This window comes from Abramis brama, assembly GCF_963993115.1.
Source record: "Abramis brama genome assembly, chromosome: 5".
Taxonomy (NCBI): domain Eukaryota; kingdom Metazoa; phylum Chordata; class Actinopteri; order Cypriniformes; family Leuciscidae; genus Abramis; species Abramis brama.
In genome coordinates this window covers 28907989-28929913 of record NC_139967.1, presented here as the reverse complement: position 1 = coordinate 28929913, position 21925 = coordinate 28907989, and the positions used below count along the sequence as shown (strand labels likewise).

Sequence of the window (21925 nt, the reverse complement as noted above, 5' to 3'; positions counted from 1 at the left end):
AGGAAGTTAACGCTTGTCAATGGAGAGAGGCCAGACTCTCTGTACAAATGAAATGTACGAGAGTCTGGTAGAACCAGGCTAGCTTATACAGCCAGTAAACATCAATGCTAAATCATAGCATTTTCAGTTCTTTTCATGTTAAGCAAAACTTTGGTCTTCACTATGTATTTATGAGCTATAGTGTTTTTGTCCAGCTGACCACAAGACTTTAAGGAAACGTTCAGAACATATTCTTATTTTTTCATCATTCTGTTATGCTGCCAGATTAGATGTGATCCAGACAGCTGTAGCAGAAATGAGTCTCTGTTCTGTTCTTAATACATGTTGCCATCTTAGTTCAGGAAGAACATGTTTGAGGGCCTAAAAACATCTTGCATTATAGTTAATTCATGTGGTTCACACTCCTTACAGTGCATCACCATCAGAAACATTTTCAAGTGAGGCATAACATCATTGGACTCAATTTAAAAACTACTTTTGAATACAAAACTCCATTAAAATCACCAGAACAGAACACATAAACAGCCATGAAGAGTTGAACACAGTTTGAATTGGCAAAGAAAGCTGAAGTCCACTCCTGTACCAATGGAGCAGCTTGATAAGAAAAAGTTTCAGATTCAAACTAAAATGGGAGAAGTCTTCATCAGCAATGCGAGATAGAGATGCACTTCACTGTGGACTGCTTCTTTCTCAAGCTCTGTTTGGGTTCTATATTGCTCCAGGAACCTCATGACCAATACAAACCATATCCATTCTGAATGAGGATTATGTAAGAATCCTGTTGAGAAAACCAAATGTTAAAATGTCTCTCTAATGGTGATGGTGTGGGTGAAATTCAATATCCAAGCCCTCCATAAATGCAAAGTCTGAATGGGGGTGTTCAGAAGAACAATGTGTGATATGGATTTGGAAACTTAATCAGTGTGGTTAATCAGTGTGAATTGTATTGAAGCAGGGTGCATTTAGGTCACCTTTAAATAAAAAATGTAAATAAATATAAGCTAAAAAATATATTGAAATCAAGTAAAGTTAAAATTACATCTCAAGAATAATTTGTTAATCACTTTGCTATGAAAGATAATGTGAAGTCTTCCAGTGTGTGATGAAACACCATGGCAACAACAGAAATCATCGTGGATGTTATTATGCTCCCGGTAAAGGTTATTCATACAGAAGCCTAATACATTTACACTGCAAATGCCACAAGCCTCATGGGCTAAAAGAGCAAACGGAACAGGAGACAACCAACAAACAAACAATCTTTGAAGCAAGTGGAAAGTTTATTTAAAGAATAAAACATCTGAGGTGACGAGAGACATGACATTTTCCATTGGAGAGGGAATTTAGAAGATCTCTTCATCCAATATAATTGCTGGCGCTCAAAAGAGTCTTTGAAAAGAGCGAGTCTTTAAACGCCAATGCCGTCGTCATACTTAAGGACATCCTCTGTCTGAAAAAGAAAATATGAGCTTTAATCAAACCTTAGTTTAATAACTGTATTAAATTATACAGACACCCTAAATCCTGATTTGATCTGCTTGCCCTGCATGGTGATGAACTACCTAGTTAAGTTTATTTTCATTTCCCACTGTTGGATTTATCGTGTTTTAACATAAGCATAAATTTAACAGTTTAATTTGGTTTATGCTAAAAATGGGGGGATGGGGGGGTGGGGGGGGTAGTTGATGTACCCCATTGACTTAGTAAGGGAAAAAATACTATGGAATTTAATGGGATTCATCAACTGTCTGGTTACCGACATTCTTCAAAATATCTTCTTTTGTGTTCAGCAGAAGAAAGGAAATTCATAGAGGTTTGAAACAACTTGAGGGTGAGTAAATGATGACAGAATGTTCATTTTGAAGTGAACTATTCCTTTAACTAATGGAACCTTATTGTAAAGTTTTACCCTTTTCATATATAAATAAATAAACAACAATTACACTGCAACAATTGAAACTGTTCAAAGGACAGTGGTTCGTCAGTGCTCTCACCAGCTTTTGACACAGTTGTGCCGGGGAACGCTTGGAACAGCAGGATGCGGTCAAGTGAACCCATGCTTGTGCCTGAGTCTCACCTCGCTCAGTCTGTTTCCTGCAGGAAATAAAGCATTAATGAAGAGTTTTGTACTGATCTGCAACCAGCTCCTTCGTTTCAAATCCCCTGTTGTTAAATAACATCAACTGATAATGTTCTTTTCTAGTCTGACTATAACTTACAGCTTGGAGTACTGCGAGCAAGTGTCATCCAACTTGGACAGAAGTGCTGTAGTCTTTTTCAATTTACTTTCCTGTTCGATAAAAGAGAGAGAGAGAGAGAGAGAGAGAGAGAGAGAGAGAGAGAGAGAGAGAGAGAGAGAAATTAAAGAACTGTTTGGCCAGTAACACAACCCTTAAAATAAAAAATTAGTATGTTTTTTTCCTTGTCAGTGTTCAAAGTCGAGCAGCGGGAGAGAAGATGAGACGTGTCGTTGTTTGACAGTTCGGGCTTTGTTAGCACCCAGCGAGTACAAAAAGCACCCTGTCACTTGAAATTAATTGAAATCTCGCAAGACTCTCTCAGTTCAAGAGTGAACTTCATTTGTGCATGTTAATGATGTGCGTTCATTCCCTGGTTACAGATGCAGTTTAAACCTTTCAATTTGATGTTCACACCAGAAACTCTTTTCACATCTACTGTAGAAAAGCAGCGAGCGAGCAGATAATTGGAGGAACTGCAAGAGAAAACTGAAAGGCTAAATTAACCAAACATTGACACATCATTGTTAAGCATGAAAAGAAGTGCTTATTGAGCTCCAGTCCAATTATAGCATTATAATATGATTTATTCAAGGTTATATTACTTGAGCATCCTTATGAAATGGTGCCTGCTGCCTCAACACAATTTTTCATGTGAGTTCACCTTACTGCCAAGAGAACCATCCATCAACATAACATCTCAGCCCTGATGAGAGCTCCAATCTCAAAACCAAGATGAGACTTCATTGTCAAGTCAGAGAGTGGCATTGTGCTGGCAAATCATCTAGACATGCTTCAAAAAAGATCGAAGCCTCTCACAATCTTACCCGTGTTTTTTAGCAATCTTAGTCTTAAAAAAAAATAAAAAACAACAACCTTGAAATCTGAAGAAAGGCTTGGTTGTGTAATCCAAAAAAAGAAAATGAAAACCTGCTGCTAAGCACAAAACATAAATCAATGATACAAAACTGTTGTAAAGCAGAGACTGGTAAATCATGTCAGTTTCAGGATGAACATCGTCTCACCTCCTCTGTTAAGCACGCTGTGACGTCAGCAGATGAGCAGCAGGCTGTTACCGTGTTCTTGATTCGATTGAGGACGGTTGTCAGCACAGGCAGAGAAATGGAGGAATGTTTTACTCCAATCAGGAACAAGTATCTGGAAACATGCACACATACATGCTTTTGATCTCATTCATACGCTGACTTTAGGAAACATTCTTCCCCTGCTGCTTCATACAACATGACATTTCTCCTTTTCAGTGGCCACTACTATGTACAGTATGTTCTGAGGGCAGAACAGGAGCACAAATCTTTAGCCAACCAGCAGGAGGCTGCAAGACCTCAATGCTCTCCATAGGAGGCTCTGATTTCTTCACCGTAGGTTTATGTTGTAACACAATGGGGGTTTTCAAACTGGGGTCCATAAGAGTGCACATCTCTCCATGGACACACACATTTATATAACTCATTTTAGGGCTGTCAAAAGTCACTGTAAAATAGCCCTGGAACCATATTTATTGGAAAAAGCATTAAGTCATTTGCAGACAACATGCTGTCTTAATTTCATACTATTTCTCGTACAGTTTAAATGGGTCTTTATAGGAAGGGGGCATTTCTGGTTGCACTTTATTTTACAGTACATGCACTCACGTGTAGTGTACTTACAGTGTACTCACCTAAGAAAGTACTGGTTAATATAAGGTAACTACAGTAGTCAACATTGGAAGTGGATCAAAACCTTTCATCAAAGTTATACATGATTATTTTTATTTTTTTTATGGGTTAAGGTTAGGTTCAGGGTTAGTGCCTTATTGTAATTACTGCAATAAGTATGTCAGTAAGTAAGGCTCACTCTCTTACTCTTTAATCCACACATTTCACCCAATTCGCATTTGATACTGGCTATCATTTAGAATAATTATTAATATAATATTAGCAGTGTTGTTTTGGCATTTTATATATATATATATATATATATATATAGAGAGAGAGAGAGAGAGAGAGAGAGAGAGAGAGAGAGAGAGAGAGAGAGAGAGAGAGAGAATTTGCTTTTATTGTTATATTTTCCGTTTTCATTTCATTTTAGTTTGGACTTTTTTTTATTATTATTCCAATTTTAGTTTTAGTAAATTAGTACTTCAACTTCAACTTATTTATTTCAGTAACTTTCCAAGGCAACAACTGTACTTTTCATTTAATTTAATTTTAAGTTTTTTTTTTTTATTATTATTTTTAATAAGATTATCTTCAAGTACTTTATTTTATTTTATTTTATTTTATTTTATTTTATTTTATTTTATTTACGAAATTACGAAAATGATTTTGAATAGTTTTAGCTTTAGTTAACACTAAGAGCACAGTATATTATTAGTGTAGTCAGTAAAAAAAAACAATTGCTAAAAATACATGGAGCACATGGCATCTTGTAGAATTGAATTATTATAGAAGCTTAACAAGTGTGAAATAATGGTTAACTATTTCGATAGTCAAAAATGAAAATTAGCCCATGATTTACTCACCCTCAAGTCATCCTAGGTATATATGACATTCTTCTTTCAGATGAATACAGTCGGAGTTATATTAAAAATGTGTTTAATGTGGAGCACTTTCATGAGGGATATATGCATTTTTATGGACTTTTAAGGCCATTCACTGCCATTATAAAGCTTGGAAGAGCCAGGAAATTTTTTTAATATAACTCCGATTGTATTCGTCTGAAAGAAGAATGGCATATACACTTAGGATGACTTGAGGGTTAGTAAATCATGGGCTAATTTTCCTTTTTGGGTGAACCATCCCTTTAACTATAACTTTGCAACTGCATGTCAACTAATCTCATTAATTTGCAAGTACATGTCAACTAATCTCATTAATTTGCAAGTACATGTCAACTAATCTCACTAGAGTATTAGTAGACTGGTAGGGTTAGGGTCATTAGAATAAGTTGACATGTAGGTAACACTGTAGTCAGTAAAATATCTGTTGGGGGACCGTCAAAATAAAGTGTTATGGATATTAAGCGGACAGTTTACTAATAATGCAAAAATCAGCAGCTGAAACATCTCTGCAAGAATCCGGTCTACTACCATACATATAAAATACTTTGTTGTAATTTTAGTTTTGTATGTTTAACAAAGCAAAAATTATTTATAATACTGGTTGGGAATAGGGATAATGAAAGGTTTACAACACAGTTTTTTTTTTTTTTGCTTTATACAAACTAAATTTTGGTGGCATGAGTCCATGTCATACATTGTGGAGCTCAAAATAATGTATTTATACATTTAAAGGCTGATTTTTCTGGTCATACAAAAATGAAGAACACCACTAGGGGGTACAGTTGGACAGAGTATAACCGAAGAAGGAGAATCTATTATTATGCTTTTAATTATTATTAGTTTTAAATAAATATTAATGAAAACTTACATACTCTAATTTCTGTCAGAACACCCCATCTCACATTAATTTCACTTGCATACACTCAGAAGCCACAATAAATGACCTAGTATTAGCCCCCCGAGGCACTCTGAAAATGTCACCTTTAATGACACTAGGCCGCAAGGTAAACTCAGTAGAACTTGCTAGCACACATTCAGAACCAACGGTGAGTGGCTCATAATTACAGTCCAAGATAAATTAAACATAGACTTCTGTGCACGGCTGTCTGCCCCTCAGCAAGAATTCATTCTTTCTTGTCCACCCAGGAACACGAGTGACTTCACAAGCTTCATTCATCGCAGCATGCAGTGCATACCGGCTACATTCTCTTTAAATGAGAGAAGCATAAGGTGCTGATCAGAGAACAGCCATTACATACTATAACAAATGAAGCGACCATGATGCGAGAGAAAAAAAGGTCAAAATCTTTGCTTAAGGGCATCCTGTTCTAATTTTTGGTGCTCCAGGCAAGCATCATTTGCATGACAATGATCGTCAGTCTGCAAAGGAAAAATTGTCTGAAATGTTACACAGAAGATAAATGGGTCTGTTCTGCATTATGTACTTAATCTGATCCCATCAGTTTTTAAAAGAATATTTAGGAATAACTCCATCATCTCAACTCCAATAATCTATAATGTTCTTGTTCATGTTCAGAGGAAAAATTTAACATCCAGCTGTGGCTAAGATTCTCCTGGTACAAAACCTGTTTTACCTTCATTCTGATAACGGGATGACTTCATTTTAGACGAGAAGGGGAACTTGTGAAACCTTTTCATGCACAGTTAGGACTGAATTTCAGGTGGTTCTTGCAGCCCAAATAGATCTTTGGTTTGATCTCTGGAAAATTTATCACAAGAGGCATTCTGAGCTTCAGTATCTGATGAAATGGAAGTTGCGATAGTCCTTTTCCCCCTATTGTGACATATATCCAAGTAAAATGGCTTCTCGAACAAGAAAGAATGTTGGGAAGAAAGAATTGATTGGATTGTTGGATGAATGTGGTTTGCTAGAGGGGATATGGCTGGAGATTATGAGGGCACATGAATTTAAAAATAATCAGAGAAATCATTTAAAATAAATTATTGTAATATTCCATTAAAAGAACAGAATTGTCCATTTTGATTTCATGGTGACTACGCAAAAGTCTGAAGAGAGTTGTTTTGATCATATGATCATATTCAGAGTCACAGTATGAATAATTCATGACTAGTTGCACTTTTGCCCTTTAATAGACTAGCTAAAGATCAAAATCAAGAGGAATGCACTCTATTGTGTTTGGGAAAAAGGTACCTGGTGGCTTTTCCCAGAGAACCTGTATTAAATCTGAGTGGGTCACGGTAAAAGCACAATATACCCATTATATCACTCAACATTACATTAGCATATTAGCACATTTGGCAAGACAGATCAAAACATAGTGTAGTGAGTGATGTCATTCTTCCTTCAACAAAATAGCATAGACTTTGGAACATCATAATGAAATAAGCTGGCTAACATCGGAAATATCTTTTCCGGATGACCTTTCCTTTAAGACACGCATGGTTTCCCTACCACCGAATATTTAATGAATATTAAATAAGCACCTGTCAATCCCATGTGGTTGAACTTTCTCGCAGAGCTGGGATGAAACAGGATCGGCTACATGTGGATGCTGACGGGGTTGTCTTTCCAAGTCGTCCACGCAAGGAAGTGTATCCAGGGCAGGTTTCCTGCAGCACTTCCGGAAATCCTCAGACATGGCATTAAGTTTGGATTCACTGCAGAGAACTTTCTGAAAGCTTGTCAACTATTATGAAGGGAAAAATACAATAAATCAGGGCCCTCCTGCTGAATTTCATGACAAAATAAATGATATCAGAGGGTTCTGTCAAATTTCTCTATATCGGTTCCATGTACACTTTCTCTTGAATAGAAATTATAATCTCTTCTGATCATTTCCCTGTCCTGGTATTTTGATTTGAACTGCTGCACAAATATATTATTTAGTCTAAAATTAGATGACACATAATAATGATAAAATTGAATAGAAGAGGGGCAGCAGATGTGATAAACAACATTATACAACAGCAGGTATTGTTGCGAAGTACAGAGAGAAAGGCTGTTTTTTTCAATTGCTTCCAGTCAAAGGACTCCAGGAAATTTGTATAATAACCACCAAGTATGGTCATTAAAATAAACCCAGATTCAGAAAATCTCTATCAATTAGGAAGCAGTGAGTATTGTGTCTTCCAATAGATGACGTTTTTCATCAGTCACCCCAAAAAATATTCTTATTTGTCATATCATCAAATGTCTTATGAAGCGGAAGAGGAAAATTCACTGCCAGAAGGAAATCTGATAAAAATAATTGTCCCAAGAGAGATTTGAACCTTTGTGCTCCTCATTGTGGTTTTTTGAATGCAACATCGAGTGGAATCGGAGCGGCCTGACCGTTCTACTCACTTCTTCAATTATACATTCAGGTTGGGGCTGTAAACAGCATTTTTCAAGCCCAGACTGGAAACGACTGGATATGGCTGATGCATCTTCAAAGGACAGTCCTAGGAGATTTCCATAATATGCAGACAACCTATAAATATGTAAAGCAATGTAAGCCTATGTTGTGTAAAAAGCAAGACACACTTAATTTACACGTTAGACTGTGTAGGCAACTAAACAGTTAACTAACACACATCTTAATATAAAAAAAGTAGAGAGGAGAAGCAACTAAGTTTAGGAAGAAGTTTAGTTTTCTCATCCTCATGTCATTCCAAACCAATATTCTGTTGTTTCTTCCATAACAATAGGACTTTAAAAAAATATAATAAAAGTGAAAAAAACCTAAATAATAATAATAAAAACTCTTTTCCATTCAGTGACAGTTAATGTTAATGACTAAAATATTTCAATACAAGCGTTTCAATCAAATATGATTTATGCAATATGTCAAAACTTTAGCCCAGAGGGAAAAAAAGCTACCTGTGAGCTGGCAAGAGTTTAAAACTAGTCTGAAACAACAAGAGGATGCGTAAATAACTTTTCCTCTAATGGTGTGATGATGCGGTACAAGCCATGTTTTTGTTGTTGTTGTTTTTTTTACCCAATTTTGTAGGATTTCAAATTCACTTGGTTGTTGCAAACATTGGATAGAAACCTCAGAAAAATGTTGGTGCTTCCCATTTGGAGTCTCTGTAAACAGACAGGATTTATATGAGGTACTTTACTAATAATTCCACATCAACCACCACCATTCATCATAATGATCATCATCATAATTTTGATCATTATTGGGGTTTCAACCTATATAAATTAAACTGATTTGAACTGAATGATATCATCATATTAATCATCCTTATCCTCATAATCCTTTTATTCCATTTCATTTTTGTGCTTCCCCTAGACAAATTTCTACACACAACTAGACAAATAGCACAGTTCCCTCCTACACAGCAAGTAAAACAGACATTTAATTAGTAGCTGTTTAAAGCAGTGTGGGCCGCAGAAAGCAGATTTTAGCTCCATGAACAGCAGATGTGAGTCTGCTGGCGCAGGTTTTGTGTTGACAATAATATCTTGGAATCCTATTTGTAACTTGCAACAGACAATTTGAATTTGTCAAGCGCGAAATGCTTACTATTAATTGCTGTCAAGTACGCTAAAAAATGTATTACTACTGACAGCACGTTACTTCACATGCAAAAACATGCTGTAGGCCATAATCAGCATTAGATATATTCACCCAACATGATACCCCTCACAGGGGTTATGTCACCCCAAGGTTTCCAATTAATGTAATCTGAAATGTGTGGTTTATACTACCTCTTCGAGAAAACAAGAGATCTTGACAGCAGGGTGGCAACATCGCTTTGCCATTCTCACATGGTGCTGAGTAGCATTAAGAACAAAGCCTGCTGGGATGTTTCTGTGCCTCCGGGCAAACTCATACACATACCTGAGGGAGAGAAAATAATGATATTGTATAAGTGATTTAGATGGAAAAATAGGAAAAGATAGGAAAGATTTACATTTTCCTTGTTAAAATTATAAAACACAAATGATGTCTATAATATTATAGCTGTGAAAGATTAGGATAAAATAAACAATTGATTAATCTTTATATTTTACTGATCTTGTGTCGATGAAGCGGTATTTGAGCCTGATAAATGGGACTGTGGGTACAAAACACCATTCTATAGCATTTTTATGCCATAAAAAAAAAACAGAGATCAGGTTAAGCCAGATTTACTTAAGCACCTTTTGATGTATAGAATTATTTGCTATATAAAAATCTGCTTCAATGCATTAACAGCAGGCACCTCACTATTAATGCAACCACAATCAGAGACTATAATGGCCAAAAAAGCAATCAACACACTTACGTATTTATTTATTTCAGAACCGAGGATTTCTAAGTGCCATTAAAGCCAAATTAATTCTCTATTATTACTAAAATTGACTTTAAATAGAAGTTCTGACCAAGAGGCCTCCCCTGAGGCAAACCAGCCCAACAAGCAATTATCACTACCACCTGTCTATTAAGCCCATTTATCTTTCCTGAGTAAAAAAATGAGATTAGATTTGCCAAAGCATGTTCTACAAATCAGGTAATACTTGCAGCGTCCCAATTGAAAGGCTGCATGCATCCTTCGAAAGCCAACTGTGTCACTGCGGACCAGCGAAGGCTGTGCCAATTTTCTTTTAAATGCAGCAATAAAAGCACCAGTAGAAGGTTTAAGAACTGCTCTTGCGGCATCAGGATTAGGAATTCATGCTGGACATTTGGATGTCAAAATTGTGTATTTTGTGTAAACTTACAGGTCTCAGTTAGCAAATATTCCACATTTTCTTTATATTCTGTCCGAATGCTTTTCATACCCATTCATGCCCATATTAAAACCATTCCTCACATGTAAAAATGTACATCACCTTGTATATTAAAACATCAGTGCACTGCAAAACTTAATCTAAGAAAAGTCCATTAATCCTCATAACGGTTTAATTTCCAAAACATCTATAAAAGACATTGAGAATATCAGATCAGAAATGACAGGTCGATAATAGGTTATAAATAAATAATTTGTATACATAGATATTTGATAATATGATGTTTCCTTTGATAAAAAATGAAAAAGAGGTCTCAGAATGTTCTAAGGAAGGGAACACAGTGGATAAATAATAATAAATTTTGGGTTTCTTGAAGCAGTGGCTTCCTTTCTTCAGAGACAGTTTTTTTTTTTTTTCAGAGACATAGTGGGATCTCACTTGGGAGCCCAATCACCTTCAAGTGGTAACAAAACAAGCCAATGGACATACGGGTATATAAGTATATAAGAAACTCACTCAATCAGGTTTGTGCTGAGGAGCTGAGACAATGTCCCGGCCATTCAGCGGTGGTACAGTGTTGTGGCAGGCGGGGCATAACGTCTCTGCTCCCTCCTTCAGGGAACGAGGGTTACAACAGTACAGTAACCGAGACGCTTCCAATCAGTCAGTCACCTTCAACGTCACGGCCCAGACACGTGAGGCAGTGATCGTGGCTATCTTACAGGGCCAGGAAACGACCGCATCCAGAAATACATGGGTGGAATACCATCTTTAAAAAGGCGCAACATCACCTGTGCTTGTTCTTGATCTCACCCAAGTGAGATCCCACAACAACTGTCTTTCGACGTAACGTTGAGACGTGACTGACTGATAGGGAAATGAGTTTCTTTCTCTAATCATGCTATACCTGGGAGAATAGTTTGGGAAAAAAGAGAGAGATATGGCTATTCAGAGAGACTAAATAGTCAATGATTTTGTCTAAGGTAATATAATTGGGATACTTCATACTAATGAATGTATTCAGAAGGAAATGCTTAATTTGCTGATATAAAAAGATTCAGAAGATGGTTTCGATATTGTGACTTTTAATTGGGGCATATATTCTGACATAGGCTACTGTTTCAAGTCAGTGTTAAGTTGTGATTAGTTAGTCAGAATAATTAGTACTTTTAAACTAAGGTTATTTCAAAGGGCTGCAAGTTTGTCTATATCTGGGCAATGCCTTTCGAGGATTTCTGAGGACTTAATGATTTGCGTAGTAGTCTATATGCTAAAGAGAATGAGAGATGAAAGTGACCAGTGGTTAAGCAAGAATGTTGCATTGATCCCTTCTGTTTTTATTTCCACTGATGAACCCTAAATCACTGTGGCCTTCATAAGTAGTCCAGTGGGACAAATCTTACCTGACAGAATAGTTCTTCTTGTATTGAGTGTATTCAGTGCAGATCTCCTCATTTGTGGGCTCTATTAGGGATGGCAGCTCATCTGCAGAGTACCGTAGTGAGGCCAGACAAAGTTTCCTCTCATGACCCTGAAGTGTGCAGCACTGCTTAATGCCTGGATGTTTGGGGAATGGAGAGTCCTTTCCGCATGACTTCTCAGAGATCTCTGTAGCCTTAGATAGAGATTACTATGTGAATAAAAAGCAAGCAACACAACACACAAAAAAGGCACGCAAAACATACGTAAAGTGTGTAAAGTGCTGACAAAATTACCATTTTTGTTCAGTAAATTTGTCTAGAAAATATGTCTTTAATGATGTTTCAATACAAGTTCACTTATCATCGTTTCTATGGTGGAGACATTGGGCCTCGTTTATCAATTTATCGTAGAAAAGAGCGCAGATTTGAGCGTAGAAATCATCTTACAAGAGGGTTCACGTGTGATTCATGAAACATTTGTATGCTGCCAATCCATCGTACGAATGATCTGACGTTGATAAATGTAGTGGCTGAAAACAACCGTCATTTAAATATCATGCCCCTAAAATCCACGGTTTAGAAGCCTTGCCCCTAGAGTTTACGAAACTGAGAAAGTAACCTGGCCAAGAAGAGGAAGTAATCTCATGACCATTTAAATAGAGCAGTGTAATTTTTTTGTTTTTTTGCTTGATTTTAGTTTGATGATGAATGGCTGAAATGTCAAGTTAGCAACACTAGAAGTGATATGTTGTGTGTGTGTGTGTGTGTGTGTGTGTGTGAGGCACCTGTGCGGTCAGGTGTATTTAATAAAATATAGATATATAAAGAAAACAAATACAAATTAGAGTGTCACAAAAACCAGCGTAGCTTATACCTACTACTTGTACCTTAGACCTGCACAGTTTTTCTTTTTTGTTAATCTGTTAATTTAGCTAAATATATTTTGTGTAGTCATTTATTTTATTCCTTTTATAGGCTATATACTTAATTTCGGTTCACAGAAGCACTGCAGGTGATGTGACGATGTGTTAATCCTCATATTCTGTTGTGGTAACACTTTATATTGATGGTCCCTTTTGAACATTCTGTTGACTATAAGTAACTTTGCAACTACATGTCAACTAACTCTCATTAGAGTATTAGTAGACTGTCTGCTTAATATCTGATAACTCTTTATTGTGAAGGTCCTCCAACAAACACTCTACTGACTATAAGTAACTTTGCAACTACATGTCAACTTATTCTAACCCTAACCCTACCAGTCTACTAATACTCTACTAATACTATAATGAGAGTTAGTATAGACATGTAGGTGCAATGTTACTTCTAGACATCAGAATGTGTTAAAGGGACCATCAAAATAAAGTGAAACCTCTGTTGTTTATGCTGCTATTTGGACATGTAGCCTAAAGCTACATAAAAAACTAAAAAAGCCTAAAAAACAAACAAACATTTGTGGTATTTGTAATGGGTCACAGACACCCATGTTCTCTAATTTAATTTAAATTTGACATTCTAATCTAGTCGTATAACGGTTAATGATCGATTAATGAGCTTCGGACTCAGTCAGGAAATAAATAAACAAAATGCTCTCATTACAATTCTCCACCAGATTTACTATGCTGCACGCAAGTTCAGACTAACTCAAAAACTTGCATACACGAGCTAAGACCTGACGTGAGAGTTGATCGTAGCCACCGCTCATGTACATATTGATAAATGCCAAGGTTTGCATGGAAACGAATTTCTGTCGTACTTTCGTTTCATAAACTAGGCCCATTATTTTCATTGGTATGGAGACAATCGGATACATCATAAATTGTTTTCGTATGTGCAGTGTTTGAAGCCCATTAAAACAGTCCTTGAATTTAGAATTGCAAATGCAATGTGAGCAATCAGCCAGTTCATATGAGGACATTTGTTCAAGTAATTATTTTTTAATGACATGGATGTAAGCTGTCCCTAGGGAATGACACTGATACATTGAATAGAGCAGCGAGTAACTGCGCACCCACACCAACTAACATGCACTGTAATTAATTTGCATTAAAGTGTGCAGAGGATAGGGCCTGTATAACTGACTGGATTGCAGGAATGTTTCTAGAGTCGAGCTGGAGTTGCCTCCAGTCAGGACTCATGTTATTATCTCCGTGCACAAATTGAAGGACAGTTTTATTTGCATGTGAAATGTAAGAGGCTATTTTGGAAACAAACCCTGCAAGTAAGTGGCCTTTTGGCACGTCTTATTTTATTTGATGTTGCTGGAGATAAAGGGTAAGAATCAATAGGGACGAGCGGGTGGAATTAGATTGGGAAATGTTATGAGGCAGATTTAAACGCATGTCATCTGCATAAGTACCACAACCATGTCAGAATGTGTGCTAGCAGCCATGTCACCGCTCATATTCAAACAACTAGAATTACATTTTTCTCCAAAAATATAATTAGCTTTTTTTAAATGAAAACAGAATGCTCTAAATCACAGACTCTGAATAATGGCTAAAATGCCTCTATCCCATCACTAGTCAAATCTATCTTATTGGAGTTGACAGCCACTGCAATGGTCTGGCTAACAAACCACTGATGTACTTACAGAATTAAAACGAGCTTGATGACAGGAACACATAAAAACAGATGAGTTTATAAGGAAGATCCAGCCAGAGAGATTTAGCAAGATGTGCTTTATATAGTCATATATAGGCCTAAAAACGCACAACCTGCCTGTCACTGTGAAGACCATCAAGGGTGAAAGACTTCTAACAAGATGGGCTGTGTTAGTTAGAGATGTAATTAAGTTAAATACCTCCAGAACTTCCACAGTAATTAGAATGTAGTCACAAATCTATTTTAGATAGTCTTAAGATATGTTGTGCTACATCTAGCATGTGATTTTGTCTTTCTCCAGTTTTTCTTCGATGTTCATGCCTTTGAAAGCAGTCTGGACAAGTGTATACAATTAGCTATGGTAACTTCTGGTATCTTACAGCTATCATTAGCACTGTCGGGTAACATCCTTATTTGCATATTCACAAGGTCAATTCAATTTATTAGACAAACAGAGCTTGAAACGGGCACCTGTTTGAAGCAGCCAGAGAAAACTAACAAAAATATTAAGAATCAAGAGCCCAACTCCAGGAAACAATGATCTTTTTTTCAAGAGTTTTTATTTTATTTTATTATTATTATTATTATTTCCACAGGAAACAATGATCAAACAGGTGTCCTTTACGATGTTTTCATCACTTCTGGTGGAGAGAACGCTGGCGCATGTTGGCTGTCGCTTCTCCGTCCGGCTTTCTTTATTTTAATTTATTTATTCTTAAACAGTAGAATTTTATTGCCTATTCATTTTATTAGTTGGTGTTTTTTTTTCTTCTAAATACTGGAGTTAAATTGTGGAGTCTTTCTGTGCGTGCATATTGTTTGATCGGGTCTTACACCGTGGGATCGCTGATCCTGTCAACTGGGAACGTTGCTGGGTGCGTGACTGCTATCTCTGCTGCTGTGTGACAACAACGTGTCTGGATTCTCTCTCAAGTAAATCAAATTGGATATTTATGTTCCTATCATGTGGATTTCCCTGCTATCTATTGTCATCATCATTTTTTACCCTGTCTAGGCTTCGTGGAGAGCGGGTCCTTCAACATTTGGATTTCATCATGATAAGGTACTCTTTTTCTGAACTTATTCTCTCATTGGAACATCATTTACTTCCTGACGTCTGTGTTCAAAAGACCCTGAAATCGTCTTGACTTCTATGTCAGCCAAAATACTTTAACAGAGGGTCGCGGAACGTTCACACTACTCGCATTAAGTTTTATGCTCTCGGTCTATGGACTCAGAAACAAAAAAGCATTCTTTACGTGGTGTCTGCCATGCAAACTTGCGTTATCAACAACTGACTCATCCGAAAATGCGACTTGACACTGCGCGATTTGCATATCTAAATGCTCGTTCTTTGAACAATAAGACTGGATTTATTTTGTATCTGTGAGACTTGGCACCAACCAAATGACTTCATAAACTTAAATGTGAGTATTCCACCGGAATATACCCAGAGGCCATGTCTAAGTGGTAAAGGTGGCGGTCTTGCTGTTATCTACAGAGATGATATATCTATTACGGAAATTACCATTCCCTGCGTATCATCATTTGAGTGTGTTGCCTTCAAAATGAACGGTACTTCTCCTGTTCTTATTGTACCCATCTATCGACCTCCAAAACCTAATTCTTTGTTTTTCAATTAACTCACAGAACTACTTACATCTGTTAGCTCTGTCTGTCCATCATTGATTCTCACTGGAGACATTAATATCAATGTGGATAACCTTAAGTGCTTCAGCGTATTGACTCAAAAGTTCATCATACATTAGCTTATGGACAGTTAAACCTGATTTCTTATATTGGCGTTCAAGCTGTCTGCTTTTCACCTTAAGAGCCCTAAGCTCAGTGGTATACCAAGGAGATGATTTAACAAATGAAACAACACATTCTCTCCTAGGGGCCAACATGTTCAAAACAGATGACAAAATAATTATAGTGATCAACAGGTTCAACTGTAGAGTGCTCTGAGATCATACATGAAAGACTGTCGAAATTAATATTCTTGACATTTCTAAAACTAATGACCCTTTTTTGAGGGTAATTAATTACCCTCAAAAAACTAATGACCCCTGCTTATGATCACTAATACACAAGTCACTGCTGTCTAGCTGGTCCATGTCCACCCCAACAGAACACACCAGATCAAATTCAAGTGTATGACCTTTATTATGACTGGGAAATTGCACATACAGAGTCATGTTAAAACAGTCTAATACCTCCATGAATTCAACAGTTAGATTACTATTAAGACAGCAAGAACAAAGTACTACTCGTCTATCATTAGTGATTGGTGCTGCAAATCCCAACAAAGCCATCAATTTGTTCTTCTGTGCAGGAGTCTAACAAATTTCTTAGTTTTTTCATGGATAAAATTAAGTATCTATAAGTCTATCAGTTTGGTACCTTGCTCTGCAATTCCTGAGACCTATCCAGTTAGTTTTCCTGAAACTGCATTCTCCAGTTTTAACATAGTCACTACTGATTGTATATCAAAATTAGTGATGGCAATGCATACAACTACTTGTACCCTCGATCCAATCCCAACATCTGTTCTTAAAGGGTGTCTCTCTTCAATTAGTCCCCTCATTTGTAGCATTGTGAACACCTCTCTTATAACTGGTATTGTTCCAAAAGCCCTATAGGTTGCAGCTATTACACCAGTCCTTAAAAAGCCTGGATGTGATCTGGATGTGGTCAGACCTATCAAATTACAGGCCTATCTCAAATCTGCCCTTTTTTGCTAAGGTTTTGGAACGTGTTGTTGTGGCACAACTCCACTCTCATCCAACAAGCTTTTCAAACATTTTTCAGTCTGGGTTTAGAAAGGGACACAGTACAGAGACAGCCTTGGTTTGTGTTATGAATTACCTGCTTGTCTCAGCTGACTCTGGAGCCTCTACCATCTTGGTCTTGTTAGATCTCAGTGCAGCTTTTGACACAATGTGCCATTCTATCCTGCTAAATAAGGTACTGTGCTTAACTGGTTCAATTCTTACCTCACTGATCGTTTCCAGTTTGTTGTCTTGAGAAACAACAAATCTGAAATTGGACAAGTCCGCCATGGTGTTCCTCAGGGATCTGTCCTGGGTCCCATATTGTTTATATGCTTCCTTTGGGGCAAATTATTAGGAAATATGGTTTGGGGTATCACTTTTATGCTGATGATACTCAAATTTACATCAGCTCCAAATCTGATCCTACTGTCACCTCTAAAAGTGTGTGCAGGAAATAAAAACGTGGATGCACCATAATTTTTAAAAATGTAATTCTTCCAAGACAGAGATTCTACTCATTGGCACACCTGTGGCTACTCACAAAGGGAGAAATTTTTATTTGATTATGGATGATAGTGTTTTATTTCTATCTTCTTATGCTCGTAACTTTGGTGTGATTTTTGACGCTCACCTAGACTCACATATTAAGAGTATTACAAAATCTGCATTCCATCATCTCAGAAACATTGCAAGAATTAGGCCCTATCTTACTCTACCTGACGCTGAAAGGCTTATTCATGCGTTTGTTACTTCCAGGATTGATTATTGTAATGCACTATTTGTTGGTTTACCTGCTAAATCTATAAAACGGCTGCAGTACATCCAGAATTCAGCAGCACGTGTGCTTACATACAGTACACTTCACCACGTCAGCACATTACAGGCGTGCTTTATAGACCTTATGCGCCAGAGAAACGAGGGCGCCGCCATCTTTAGAATATTGTCTTTTAACTTCCGTTTTTGCGGTCGCTCTGTATTGGCTTCCTGTTCAGTCGCGTAGGCTATTGCTTTTAAACTCTTATAAACTCTCACGTGAACTCTCACACTAACATACAAAGCTATGCACGAAATAGCCCCTTCTTATATCTGTGACTAGTCACCCTTGCACCTTCACGTTCCCTTCGGTCTACTGACTGACTTAGTCTTCAGCAGCCTCCCTGTAGATTAAAATCTGGGGGAGAGAGCTTTCTCTATTGCTGCACCCAGGTTATGGAATGCACTTCCTCTACTGTTAGAGATGCTCCCACATTAGCCAGTTTAAAATTGCTTATAGACTGTCATGATTAGTATTTTACTGTGTTGTACTGTAATGACTATTTCTGTATTACTCTTGTACTTTTGTATTTTATTTGCTTTTACTGTCTGTAGCGCTTTGGGTTTAGAAAAGCGCATTATAAATAAAATGTATTATTATTATTATTATTACTATTATTATCACCACACTGGTGACTTCAAAAATGTGTTTCTCTTTCCTTCAGTGTGTCATCACTAATGCTCCTCACTCCACTCTTTAACTAAATAAACCCATAAAACCCTGTGAGACAACCCAACAAACAAAACACGATGCAATCACTGCCAACAGCTCATACCCAGTGGCACAAAAACGGGGTAAGTGTTATGCAGTGCATAAGGGCGCCGGATGGGAGGGGGCGCCATTGTGGCAAAATAATTATTTGAAAATCTCTTTTAATAAAACTTTATAAATAATAAAAAATTGTTTGTTATAAATTATGAAAGGAAACGTTTTTATGTAACTTTTGTTTAGCATTTTAACTGATTATTTTATTATATCAATATCAACCTCTCAACTTCCAATTACTTTAAGTCAGTCCCATAGACTGTAAAAAAAAGTTACAATGATGGTGACTTCAAACGAAACATTTTCAACCAGACATTAATATCTAAGGGCCCTATCATACACCCGGCAAGACGCAAGTGTTTTCGCAAGCGCCCATGGTTGTGCTGGTCTGAAAATGAGGTGTGTTTAAGCGCATTGTTGGCACGTTGCTATTTTGAGGCAACTGAATTAGACAGTGCCATTGACCAACTGAAACCTAGTCTAAAGTCAATGGTGCAGTATTTTTTTGTTATTTAAAGAGCACGCAAGTAATGTGTAGGCTACCTATAGGCGGGTCCACAACGCGCGTACTCTCTGATTATTACACACACAAGGATCCGCAGCAGCACACAAACTAGCCAAATATTAAAAATAAAAGGAGTACAATGTAAAAGATTAATACTGTGTACATAAAGATATGGTGGAAACCGGCTTGTCCCGTAGATGGCTTAACCTTGCGCACGAGCAGATCTGTTTTCTGGAGACACAACTGGCTTTCAAAGGGAATGGGAAATTACACTCTGATTAGTTTTTTTTACACCCAAAACACACCCATTACTCAGTAAGACAATAGAGACAACCCTTTTAGACCATGCGCTAGGCGCGCCGACCATTTTTCCCATCATTAAACTAGCAAAAGTGGATTCAGACACGCCCTAACTGCACTTGTGCCATGCGCTTAGATCGGTAAAATAGGGCCTTATATCTCACTAAGAACTTCTGTAGACGTCTGACAGAAAAAAAGTCAATCTGGTAAGGTTAGTAATACTGTAAGTGTCCTGCTATGCATTTCACCTTTTTTATTTATATAAAATAAATATAGATTTTTTATATTTTTATATTTTTTATGCATTGCCGTTTTTATTTTGGGGTCTTTATTCCAACCAAAATGCGACGTCTGCCCAACCTAGCTTCACAAACAAACGTTTGATTTAGATGTCAACCCGATTTTCATTTTCAACCAAAATCTAACGTCTGACCGACGTTGGAGTCTACATCCTGTGCCTGCTGGGAGCATTGACTAGCATAAGGAGGTGATGCTAATCAACCAATTCCTCAACACCTGGTTAGCACTGCTTTCTCTCTCCAGCAGGTTTTCATTGAAAGCAGTGGTAACCGCTCTTTCAAAATGGCAAGTGTGAAATGTTTGATTTAGATGTGATCTTAACTGGGGGTTAATAAAAATACGATAACCCACAGTTAAGTTGAGAACAGTATGAAAGTCTTCTTTTGTGTTTTATCTAATGGCTAATAGATTTGTATTTGCATAACTTTTCCCTGACACCTCATTTGAATGGAGTTTGGTTTGTCACTAAATTGCATTTAGCCACAAAATATGTCATTATCGTAAAGGACAACCACTTACTCCTTTATCATAGCAGTCAGGACTGGCATCATCTTTGCAGCATTTTTCTGCAAGCTTGGTCATTTCATCTGCCACACAATTCACCTCCTCGAATGTGCCATTCGGGAACTTTTGACTGTAGAGGACAGTGAACCTGCAGAAGGATCGACGAGAAACATAACTTATGCAAGCATGTTCAAAGAATCTCCTCTTTTTTTCTTTTTTCTTTACATCAAACAGAAATGCAGGGATAGCCTATTCGGACAAAAGTGAATGGAATTAAGCTATAATTAACGAAATAATTGTTAAAACTATTTTTTAATAACCTTATACGTGAGAACCAAATATTTTGAGCATATAAAGCAGCAGTGAATTTATATGTCCATAAACTGTGGTTGAGACTAAGAATTGTGTAAATCCTAAAATAACTTTATACTTGCATTTCTTTGAATTTTTCAATTCCAATGGCTTTGAGCTCTTGGCAAACATTTTCTTTGGTATAATTCTTCCCTGTAGAGATACAAAAATACAATGAAGAATAAATGCATAAAAAATAAGGACAAATGCACTAATCAACATAGCTGTCATTAGCTATAATTTACTATTTATTGATTGTCCCTATATGGCTAATTTATTAATCAGCTCTAGCTCCCCTCCTGCACACAACAGATATTACATAATTTCAATGCATATGCTGACTTAATCTTTTAACATTTAATCTAACATTATTAACACAAATTCACCATGTAAGTGCCAATATTAAACATTTAAACTGAGATATATTGACAATGAGCCAAAAATGATTTTACCTTTTACCACTGTGGAAATACAGCATGTAAAATACCCTTAAATTAGATAAAGTCTGATCTTCCTACCTTTGTCAGCAAGAAAAGCTGGAACTATTAAAGCAATAATTAAAATGAGAGCTGTGTTCCTCATATTTTACCACAGGTAATAATGTGATAATTTCAAGATCAAATTAGGAACTGCCTCTGTATTGCAGATTTACAAGAGACAAAAGTGTGCATAGTCAAAAATTAACTTCAGTAAAAACAGACAGTTATGTAAATGTTTAAATGCAAACAAGACTCTGGCTTTCCCTTTGACCCCATGACACAGCTTGACAGCTAAAACACTAAAAAGTTTTGAAAGCAGTGATTCAAACTTGCAGTGATCTACAGGAACAGCTTTTGTGAACATTTTAAAGGTTATACTCAGAACCTCACATTCGAATCTAAATTAGTCAAGATCTTACTTCAGATTTGAGCTTGGCATTAAGAAGTAGGCTAAAAATCTCTTGGAAAGAGATATTAGTTTTCACTTTGATATTCAAGTAAGCTTAACATTTACTTTTTCACTGTCCCGAATTCAAAAAATGTAAATGCTGCCCAGCACTCAACTTTTAAACTTTGCGAGTAAGAAGTAAGTTATACTCAGAATATATATATATATATTTTTTTA

At 36.7% G+C, this 21925-nt stretch overlaps 1 protein-coding gene across 1 annotated transcript; it reads right to left on the bottom strand.

Annotated features, from left to right (window-relative positions):
• Positions 1–1261: 1261 nt before the first annotated feature.
• On the bottom strand, positions 1262–21522 carry gc (GC vitamin D binding protein). The gene is made up of 12 exons (XM_084113389.1): positions 21340–21522; positions 20905–20974; positions 20486–20618; positions 11887–12098; positions 9479–9611; positions 8760–8848; positions 8123–8249; positions 7264–7466; positions 3263–3395; positions 2220–2290; positions 1995–2094; positions 1262–1450 (listed from the first exon to the last, which is right to left on the bottom strand). The coding sequence occupies exons 1-12, from the start codon at positions 21401–21403 to the stop codon at positions 1409–1411; spliced, it is 1377 nt and encodes a 458-aa protein (XP_083969515.1). The 5' UTR covers positions 21404–21522; the 3' UTR covers positions 1262–1408.
• Positions 21523–21925: the final 403 nt, after the last annotated feature.

Excerpts from the sequence above, each read along its gene's own strand:
- gc (XM_084113389.1), bottom strand. The coding sequence starts at position 21,403 with ATGAGGAACACAGCTCTCATTTTAATTATTGCTTTAATAGTTCCAGCT. Across the intron at positions 9,612-11,886 it reads AAGAAGAACTATTCTGTCAG|GTATGTGTATGAGTTTGCCC; the intron begins GTAAGATTTGTC and ends TCTCTCCCTCAG. Across the intron at positions 7,467-8,122 it reads CTGAATGTATAATTGAAGAA|TTGACAAGCTTTCAGAAAGT; the intron begins GTGAGTAGAACG and ends CCTTCATAATAG.